At 41.0% G+C, this 11,510-nt stretch overlaps 1 protein-coding gene across 1 annotated transcript; it reads right to left on the bottom strand.

The window, feature by feature from the left end:
- Window positions 1-1,525: 1,525 nt before the first annotated feature.
- LOC139511509 (uncharacterized) lies at window positions 1,526-11,428 on the bottom strand. The gene is made up of 2 exons (XM_071298303.1): window positions 11,341-11,428; window positions 1,526-3,801 (listed from the first exon to the last, which is right to left on the bottom strand). The coding sequence occupies exon 2, from the start codon at window positions 3,798-3,800 to the stop codon at window positions 2,025-2,027; it is 1,776 nt and encodes a 591-aa protein (XP_071154404.1). The 5' UTR covers window position 3,801; window positions 11,341-11,428; the 3' UTR covers window positions 1,526-2,024.
- Window positions 11,429-11,510: the final 82 nt, after the last annotated feature.

Genomic DNA, 11,510 nt, shown 5'->3' with positions numbered 1-11,510 from the left:
CTAATATTGATATTGTCATTAGCAAATTAAAACATAACTAAATTTCATTATTTTTTGAGGCGAGATGTATAGAGACACAGACACGTTAACTTTTATTTCTATAGAAGTCGCTCTTCACTATACTACTACCTGTCGATACATTTATTTTTGGCATTGCACAAGTCATGTCTTCTTTGACTATTAATGACGTTAAAATACTAAATCCCTGTGATGTGTTTTAGTCGATTTTAGTCTCTGATGCATGATTTTTTATTATTAATTGGTTTTGGCTTTTAACTAGCTGTCAGTAACTGCGAGTACTCTCAAATCGTATTTTCTTGTTAATTCGACCTGTTGATACTGTTTATAATGCTTTTTTTGTCATTTTTTATTTATACGGATCTTGTCTGTACACCAGCATTGATTATTTGTAATATCTTCACTTATTCTTACAACATTTGTATAAACTTCAAGATTATAAAAAAACCGGTTTTTTTCTAATGTGAACATTGATTGGTTAAATATTTCTCAGTCATGTCCTGTTTTTGAATTTGTTTGTTAGCTTTTTGGTCATGAATGTTTGTCTCTAATATTTAATTAACTGTGCATTTGTATTCAGATATCGCAGATCAAATTTATTCGTTCATTGTTTAATCATACGTTTTTTGATTGAGTTAAGTCTGCCAATTGATATTTTATCGTATGTTTTTCTTTGTTGTGATGTTATGCTATTGTTTCAGAAAAAGGGAGAAGGTTTGGATCCATTAAAACGTTTAATCCCGCTGCAAATGTTTGCACCTGTCCTAAGTCAGGAATCTGATGTACAGTAGTTGTCGTTTGTTTATGTAATATATACGTGTTTCTCGTTTCTCGTTTTGTTTATATAGATTAGACCGTTGGTTTTCCCGTTTGAATGGTTTTACACTAGTAATTTTGGGGCCCTTTATAGCTTGTTGTTCGGTGTGAGCTAAGGCTCCGTGTTGAAGGCCGTACTTTAACCTATAATGGTTTACTTTTTAAATTGTTATTTGTATGGAGAGTTGTCTCATTGGCACTCACACCACATCTTCCTATATCTAATTATCTGCCCAATTTTATTGATTTTGTAACATTTGTTTCAAATATGACCAACTTCTTATCCAAAATCACCAGCACCGTATCAGGACCCACCAGCACAATGACAGGACCCACCAGCACAGTATCAGGACATGAATAAATTGAGAAAATGCTAAATTTTAATAAATTGCAATGTTTTTTCACAAAATAGTTTTGTCGTGTGGATTGCGGTATAGAAAGCGGACTCTATGAGCATTTTTGTTTTATTTTTTCAGTTCTAGATTTTCTGAAAATGAGCATTTTTGTGTTACGCTTACTGAAACAGTTTAGAGGGTCAAACGGCTTTTTAATGGTTAACATATGAACCCATAAGAAACAAAATTGAAAAATTTCAATAAAATTAACGGTACCAATTTCTTGCACCAGATGCTCATTTTCAACTGTTTTCTTCCATTTGTTGTGCCGATATGGTACAAATAAGTAAAGTGTATGTGTAATAAACAGAATACCTTTAATATCTGTAAATCTCTGTATATCTGATGAATCAGTAGACAGCAATATAATAATACATGTGTTTAATACAAGCGGAAGTAGAAGAGAATCCTCGTGACGTCAGTCGTCCAGAGGTATTGCTTGGCATACTGTAAGATATGGACTGGTTCTTCTGTGTATACATAAGCGGCACCACATCCGTCCCCTTCATGTAGAATCAGTCACATATTTAAACTAAAAAATAAACCTAAAAACAAGATAAAATACAGCCAAGAATTTAACGCTAGTTCATAACTCTCTGATGTTGCGGGTAATAGTTAGAGATGCAAATTAAAACACTCTGTATAAAATATTCAGTTTCTGTATAAAATATTGAGTTGAAGAAACTCAAAGTCATCCATATATCAAAAGAAACGCATATACATATATCGGAACCTTCCTGGTACTGATAAAACTATTTACATAATCCATCAAAAACTCTTATTATTGAAAAATTGCTAACGAGGCCTAGGGCCCCAGCTAGCTGGCTCTTGTCTTAACTTTGGGATACCATAGAATCGGAGGGCATTATCATTAGCCATCCAGTTTAAAATGTTCAACGGAATGTTTCTGCGCTGACTCACTGCCAAAGCAACATCTATCAAATTCCAGGGATGGTTCACCTCACAACATGACCTTGGCGAAAGAAACGGGGCATCGGACTCAAGGATTAACTGATGTGGTAAGATCCTTGAGATCGCATCACTGTTTGTGTTCGTGTCCTTTAGAAACTTGCCCGTGATTCCAAACACAACATTAGGAAGGCTTTGCCATTCTCTCAATTCCTCAATACTACCATCAAAGCAATGGCGATGATAGTGCAATTCAGCAAAACCACTGCGAATGATGGCCAATACACGGGCTGCAGCATCACCACTACCTCTATCACGACAATGCAAGATGACAGGCAACTGTCGACGTTGTGCGATCTGCAGCATCTCCAACAAGGCTTTTTCCTGACAGTCCCACATTCGCTGCTGACATTGCTGTGGAGTGTGACATCGCTTGCATCCGCACCTGGTTGTGAAGTCAAGGCCTATTTCGCCGACTGCTACGCACTTGTAGTTTCCCAACAGGTGGTCCAAGTCCTCAAGTTGCTTGTGACGGACTCCTTTGGCAGCAATATGGGGATGTATTCCGAATGATACATACACTGACTTTGCAGCTCCAACTTGTACTGACCAGCTGTCCCAATGTTCTGGGAAAACATAATTGGCCACTCCGTAGTAAAAGGTGTTGTTATGCTCAGCCGGAGAGATCCGTGAGCTCATATGTAAAAATGTGTTAAAATGTAGTCTCTTGAGGATTAAATCTAAATGAAAATGACTGTCTACAAAGACAAATGGTTCTAGAAGTACTGGTACAGTGTCCACAATCCATGCACCCTCGTAAGTAACGAATTTATCACAGGACAAAAGAGACTGTTGTTGAGCAGGTCCCACTCTGCGTAATAGGCTAGTCATAATCTCCCAGTTGGTCAGACTAATGACATGGTTGGGAGGGTTAGCACTGATGTGCGACAGGCGGTCAGGACTATAGTTCTGTGCATAGAACACCAGTAGCTGTTGCTCTTGGTCACTGAAACCACTGGTGACTGTTTCATGTAATTGCCGGTCAAGTACATACTGTAACAAGCCTTCGAGATCTGTTAAACCAAACCACGATTTAACAAGGTGAAGAGAGCCACTCACCAACTGGCACCACAAATGAAGGTGTTCTTCATCAAAGAAACAACCAATCCTATGTTCCTCTGTGTGTCTCCTGGCTAGAGAAGATGCCTGGATTTCCTGCTCACAGCAATCCCAACAGGCAGTAGCACCCGACCAAAACCATGGAAGGTGTCTCTTGAGGACATGACGGCGTGTCTTTTCCCTTGACACCATCCCACATATTGGACACTGTCGTAATCTGTTTTTCGAGACTGCTACCGCACCGCTTCTCTCCTCATCGATCTCACTATGGTATATACCAATACTAGTATCTACACCAACACTGCTGTGTGTCTCAACAGGGCCTAGGGCCCCAGAAGCTACACCAGCAGTCTGGTAATCTGGACCTACTTCTTCAGCTGGACCTACTTCTTCATCTGGACATACGTCTTCATCTGGCCCTACTTCATCTATAACCATTAGATCTGCCACGTCAAGATCGGTACAATCGGATTTACTTTCATGCCACTCGCTGTGTGGACTCAGTGACAACACATCTTGGTCTGAACGAGACCCCTCTTCCATCCTAGAATGAGAGGAAATCAAAACATAACATGATTAGAAATACAATAGCGAAAATTATGCACATTTATTACTAAGTACGAACACGCAAAAATAAATATATACATATATACATATGAAATTATCCCACACAATATCTATTACGTTTGGTATCGTAGTGGGCATCTGATTGGCCTACCATACCTTGATGTGTGCTCAGAAGACAGAGAGGCCGAGGGCCTCTTCTCGTCATCTGTGCTGCTGAGTTCGGCATCTACAATGTCCCCATTGAAACCGTTATCTGAACTTGAAATTTCCCCCAGGTCTAAATTTTGAGGTTCATCAATGCTATTACTAGTAGCATCTAAAGCGGTAACTGTATCACACTGGGGCCCCTGTTCCAGTTCTTGTGTCAACGCAGTATGGGTATAGGACGGGTCACCTAATGACTGGGGTAAAACAACACTATCAAAAGTGGGCTGATTTGCTTCGAACATGCCCTGAACATTAAAGTCAACACCATAGGGTATTGTATCATCAAGATCATCCCAGCTCTCATCCATTTCACTTTCAGCTTGGAATAACGCATGCCTTAGTCTTTTGATCCAGGTCGGGATATCCCTGTCGTTACAAAGTTTCAACTTGTCATGGTGCACTACTGAGTCTCCTTTTCTTCCTCGGATAGTGTACAATGGGGGTCTACTAGACACGACAAGAAACGGTCCACACCATGGTGATTTAAGCTTCCTGCTCTGCCCGACTTTTGTAGTTGAGTCTGCCTTGTACACCAAATCGCCTGGTTGATATTTATGTTCAACAACTCTTAGGTCATAATCCCGCTTTTGTCTTAGTTGCGAGGTGTGAAGACTGTGCCTTGCAAATTCGTGAATCTTTTGCATCCTACCGACTAAATGTTTTACCCAAACGTTGGGGGTCATTCTGTTCTGACCGTACTGTGGCATGCCGAGGAGAAGATGAACAGGTTGGATAGTCTCTCTACCCAACATCATTTGATTCGGCGTAAATCCAGTTTGCCTATTCACCATTGAGTGCATTGCCATAGATAAGAAAGGCAAGTCTCTGTCCCAGTTACGACAATTTTTCTCAATAAAACATCTAATCATGGCCAATACAATGGTATTGTACCTCTCTACCTGGCCATTTGATGAGGGATGATACGGGGTTGTTCTGGTTTTGGCAATTTCCAATGCATCACATAGTGTTTTAAATAAGTCACTGTCAAAGTTTCGTCCTTGGTCAGTGTGGATTTCCAAGGGACACCCAAATGTCACCACGAAATGCACAATAAATTTCTCAGCAATCAACTTCGCTGTCTGTTCAGGTAATGCAGCCATCTCTACCCATTTTGTGAACTGATCCACCATCATCAAAACATAATTATTGCCGCTATTACTTGTATTGAAAGGCCCGAGAATATCGAGATGTACTCTCTCCATCGGATACCCAGCGTGGAACTGCCCAAGTGGTGCTCTAGGTTGCACATGTGCCTTTTTATTTTGACTACAGGTGGCGCAAGTACTAACATAATCGTCACAATCTTTGCGCATGTTATACCACAGGAAAGCTTGCTTCAACTTATCAAGCGTTTTTTTCTGACCCAAGTGTCCTGATGTTTTGGTGTCATGACAATTTTTAAGCACTTCTCCTTTTAATTCTGATGGAACAACTAAACAAAGACCTTGGCGTGTTGGACAACCTATGAATTTGTAGTATAGAACATGGTTAAACATGACAAAGCAAGGTCTACACAACCAAAGCGACCTAGTTGCCCTACTTTGCAAACGTAGTTCAGCCTGTGTTGGCTCGACGTCTTCCTCCATCCATTTTAATATTGGAGCCAAATCAGGGTCTTCTTGCTGAAATATCTTTAACTGTTCAGGTGGGTATTCAGGTGCCCAGTTGCTACATGGGTTGCCATCAGCATATGGTAAAGTATCGTCTAAATTTGATGATGGATCTGAGTGACAACCCCCTGCCAGAGCCGTGGGCTCTTGGTCAGTGGACATGTCCTTGTCATTTTCAGCGACTACTGAAACAGTGCGTACTGATGCTATCACTGACTTAGTAGCCAATGGAATCACGTCGTCTACGTCATTTCCGAATCTGCTCCACTGTTCGTGAGCTCGTAGGCAATATTTACAACCATGACATGGCAGTGTTGTGGGATCAAGTCCTGCCCGATAGCAATCACATTCAGGAACATCGTCTGGGATGCGACTTAGACCATCAGCGTTACAATGCTTCTTTCCTGGACGATGGATGATCTCCATGTCAAATGATGACAATTCTTCCAACCATCGCGCTAGTTGTCCTTCAATATGCTTGAAACGCATCAACCATATCAAACTGTTATGATCAGTGCGTAAAATAAAACGTCTACCAAGTAAGTAGTGACGGAAATGCCGACAAAACTTTACAACGGCCAGTAACTCTTTCCTTGTTGTACAATAACGACGCTGAGGCTTCAAGAGAACATGGCTTGCAAAGCATATAACCCTTTCTTCACCATTTTGTAATTGTGATAAAACTGCACCTATGGTGGTGTCAGATGCATCGGTATCTAATATGAATTTATCATTGGCATTAGGATATGTCAAGCAAGGTGCACTTATTAACGCCGTTTTTGACTGTTGGAACGCCTTTTCGTGACACTGTTGCCATTCAACTTCTCCTGTTTGGTGAGCAAGGTCGTATAGACATGCAGTCATTTCTGCATAGTTGTGCAGGTGATCCCGGTGGTAATTGACAAACCCTAGGTATGACATGAGTTCTTTCTTTGACTTGGGAGTTGGCCACTTTTTCACTGCTTCTATCTTAGAAGGAGAAACGGAGATGCCATTAGCACTCACCAGTTTTCCTAAAAACTCAACTTCGGGCTGAAACAGTTGGCATTTCTTCGGTTTCAGCTTCAGGGTATATTGTCTAAATCTTTCAAATGCAGCCCTCAAATTAATGAGACCATCCTCGAAGTTGCGACCGAGAACCACGACATCATCAAGATAAACTAACACCTGTGTCCAAGTAAGTCCTCTTAAAACGAGTTGCATGGCCCGCTGAAATGTTGCTGGAGCGTTACAAAGGCCCATTCCCATTCTGGTGTGCTCGAACAACCCATATCTTGTAATGAATGCTGTTTTCTTTCGGTCTTCTGGCTCAAGCTCAATCTGATAATAGCCACTGGCAAGGTCCAATGTACAGAACGTGGTGGTGCCTTGGAGTGAGTCCAAGCAATCCTCAATAATAGGAATAGGGAAGCAATCTTTTATTGTTCTGTCATTTAAAGCTCTGTAGTCAATGCACCAGCGCACGGTTCCATCTTTCTTTCTTACCAGCACTGGAGCTGAGGCCCATTCAGAAGATGATGGCTCAATGACACCTGCTTGTAACATCTTGTCAAGGTGTTGCTGTTCGAGATCTTGGAATCCAAGAGGTGTTCTTCGCATCCGGTGTTTAACTGGAGCGTGGTCTTTTGTATCTATTTTATGCCGGACAGCTGTAAGGCAACCGAGATCTAGGTCGTGCTGTGCAAATACATCCTGGTATTCGATTAATAACTTCTTGAGTTTTAACTTATCTTCTTGACTAATCACATGCTTTATAGAACGTTCATACAGGTCTGTTAAATGGGATGGCAACGTAGACGATTCTTCTTGGTTTAAACCTGGTGCCATGGGCACCTTGGTTTGTGTTTCTACGATGCCACGACGGACATCTGGAGTTTGATTTTCACTTTCTTCCGAAGTCTCCTCCATTATACTGTCAATCTCCTCTAAATGACCTATCGGTGTACCCTTTTTAATACGTATGTAACGATTCCCATCATTTAAAATAGCTACAGGGCAAGATTTGCCTTTTCCGACAACATGCGAAACTAAAACTCCACTGGCAAGAGAGCATGGCTCCAAAATAAACTCTTGTTCAGATCCTCTGTGTGTATCAATGCTAAGGATCATTTTTGAATTTGGCGGGACTGTGATTGTACGCTTAATGCAGACTTGTTGAGAAGCACTATCATCAGATCCAGTAACGAATGATGCGGGTATTACTCTGTTGTTAACTGTAATTGATGGAGTGCTGAGGTTTATGACTGCACCAAGCGTATCCAGGATATCTAGACCTAGAATGACATCATCTGTAAGTGGTGCCCTGCACACGTCCCATCTTATTTCTAACCCATTTATATTCAGGAGTGTGTTCCTAATGATCTTGCCAATGACCAGTTGCTCGCCCAAACCACGTAGCGTCACTGTTTCGGAACATTCTATATTCTCCGGTATTAATTTCTCGTTGACGAGTGTAATCATAGCTGCTGTATCAACAATCATACTTGCATTTTGTTGAAACACTGTTCCCCTAACTGCCAAACTTTTCCCAATCGTACGTCTTATAACAATATCAGACGAAGCCGTGGGCCTCGGTTCTGATTTGTCGGGTGGTATTTTCCCTTGGCCATGTGATTTAAGAGTCGAGTGTTGGCCTACCGGCTCGACCCGTTGGCATTTAACGACTCAGTTGTTGGATTAGAGCTAGGATAAGCTCTGTCGCCAGGTGAAGGAGACCGTTGTTTAAAGTAGCCCGGATTTCTAGAATTTGGACGTGGTGATGGTGAACGTTGACGTTGAGGACTAAATGACCTCTGTTGAGGACTATATGACCTTTGTTGAGGACTATATGAACTTTGATTAGGAGGTGGTGTAGGTGATCGATACGCATTGTACTTAGGTGGTGTATATCTTTCAGGAGACCTACCACGTGTATGTTGATCAGAAGAAAGCATCACCTCTGTCAATTTGGTCACAAGTTGAGTCAAGTTCCTTACTTCCTTTTCCAATGGACTATTAACAGTACTAGCACTTTCTTTGTCCTGTGATTTACCAGCGCTATCAGCAAATGAGACCTGTCTGTGAGCAAAATTTGGACTTCTAGATCCATAAATAGCCTTCTGATTTGCTATGGACGTTTTCATGATTTTCAACGCCTTATTGATGGACTCTGGGTTTCTTTCTATCACGTGACGGGCAGCCTCCTTGTCCTTGCAACCTCTGAGGAATGCCTCTGTGCCAATTTGATCAATGACAGAATTGTCACATTTATCATACCCATCCATTGCAATAAAATGGACCCGTTCAGCAAACTCCTCCAGTGTTTCACTGTCTTGCTGCCTCACATACTGCAACTGACGTCTTGCTGATACAGGTTCGTCCTTTTTGCTGAAACGCTGTTTCAGTGCTTTCCTTAAAGCCTTATAGTCATCATCGATGTTGACCTTTCTTGCATATTCTAAAGCCACATCAGCTAGACAGTCCAATAGTCGGCAAACTTTCTTCCTATTTTCCCATTGTCTCCTTCCTGCTGTTCTTTCAAACTGATAGATAAAGGCTTCCCACGTAAGAAAACCTCTTCCTGTGAAAACTTGCATTTTAGGAAGCTGGGGACTTCTACTCCTGTCTCTCGCCCCAGAGTTTTCCTGCCATCTAGAGTACTCCCTATCAAGAGAGGAGTCTGACGAAGAGCTGTGACTTCTTTCCTTTTGCTTTTTAGTGCGTGATCTTGATGACCTGCTAGTGTCAATTTGCATTGGTGACGGGCCTGTCGATGCGACTGTTGTCATCACAGGGGTCATAAATGCAGGCGGAGGTTGTTGTATCATTGATCCTATATGAGGGTACAGAGCTGGTCTACTCTGTACTAAGGATGCTGCATATGATTCGCTACTTGTAGCTGGTGCAACGTGTAAAGGTGTACTAACATTGATACCCTGAGATACATATGGCGTACCAACATAGGACGGTGCAAAAGTAGCCGTTGCTGGAGTTGTGTAATGTTGGGGTTTATATTCAGTGGATGCTCCTTCTATGCCTTTGAATGGATGTTGTGTTACCATTCCTGAGGTTGTCCCGTGCAGAGCCGAGGGCCCTGGCACACTTCCCTTGTCACTCAGTAGTGGCAACGAACCTTGCATATGATAAATCTCCTGCTCACTACCAAATATTTCTGGCATACCTTTGCCCTGAGACTGTTGAAACAACACTGTGTTGTGCAGAGCCGAGGGCCCTAACACATTACCTGTGGCACTCGATACTGGAGTTGCACCTGCCTTAGATTCAGGCGGTGTAGTGTGATCGAATGACATAATTGGTGAGAGACCAAATGTTGGAGGCTTATTTTGCAGTAATGGAGTACTGGCAATATACGGAATAGCTTCAGATTTCTGTTTAACAGGAGTATCCATAGAAGGGAGCTTGACTTCCTTATTCCTCTTGTCAATCAAAGTGCTAACACTTGATGCCATCTGCTGAAATGAACCTGGGTGTTCAAATGCGCTCTTAAATTGCACAGTACTTGCCTCATCATTAGCAGCAGCCATCTTGTCTAGCCGTCTTCCCAAGGCATTAAACTTATCCGATGTTAACTCTTCCAAACGTTTACCGTTAGCATCAATCTTCTCGTCAATTCTCTGTTCTGACCGTTGCACTTGTTGGGATATTGCCACTATGTTTTCTGAACTGATTTTTGTTGCTTCTTTTTGTTCGGCTTGAATATTTAACAAACCGTGAAAAATCTGTTCAATGCGATCCTCACTTTGTTTCACTCTGTTTTCAGTCTCAACAGCTCTTATTGCATTTGCTTTTCTATCCGCCTGAAACTCTTGGTATAGCTGTTCCAATGACATTTTGGTATTTTCAGCTTGTTCTGTTAAAGTATTATCAGCTATATGTTCTTTTGTGAATATGTCATCATGTATCAACTCCTCTGTTTCAATGTTTTCCTTCAGTTCATTATCATCCCCAATTCCTGACATGTTGTCTTTATTTCAAATTACAATATTCTTAAATATTTCAAATTACAATATTATGCAATTCAAAACAATATGACAATATGCACTGAGTAATTACTCAAGGCAAATAAATCTCAAAATCACAACTTTTATGTGTGACTCAAGACATAAACAATGCAGCTTTTTTATAAAAGCTACTACTTTTACAATTTCAAAAATGCAGGCAACAAAATAGGGCAGAACTGGAACAGAGACTCAGCTGACACACTGTACTTTATTATACGGTGTATAATATGTTGCTCATAAATATTTATGAGTGTATATACCTTCTTTAATATAAAATATCAGTCCAAGTTCAGTATAAAATATTATACGAAACCAATCTACTGAAATGAAGACTGTTTCCGGTTTGCGTCTGCGCAATGGAGTTTTGCAGACAAATGACTTCCGTGAAGAAGGACCTAATGGCGATAACCGGAAGTTCCTAACCTTATCTGATGAAAAATATCAAATATAAAGATATCATACGTGCTAAACTGTAAAAATTTGATGCAATTAATCTACAATCAATCTGATGTAAATTTAGGGTAAGGCGCACGTAATGAATTTACAAAAAAATGAAGTATGGAAAGTTTTCAAATCTGCAAAGGCGCCCTCGTGGAGTCCGCCTCACTTGCTAAAAATTATTCGTTCTTTGTCGTACGACGCCAATGTTGTGCCGATATGGTACAAATAAGTAAAGTGTATGTGTAATAAACAGAATACCTTTAAAATCTGTAAATCTCGGTATATCTGATGAATCAGTAGACAGCAATATAATAATACATGTGTTTAATACAAGCGGAAGTAGAAGAGAATCCTCGTGACGTCAGTCGTCCAGAGGTATTGCTTGGCATACTGTAAGATATGGACTGGTTCTTCTGTGTATACATAAG

The sequence above is a fragment of the Mytilus edulis genome, chromosome 2, assembly GCF_963676685.1.
Source record: "Mytilus edulis chromosome 2, xbMytEdul2.2, whole genome shotgun sequence".
Lineage (NCBI taxonomy): Eukaryota > Metazoa > Mollusca > Bivalvia > Mytilida > Mytilidae > Mytilus > Mytilus edulis.
The sequence above is the reverse complement of the archived record's forward strand: the minus strand, read 5'-3'. Positions and strand labels throughout refer to the sequence as shown.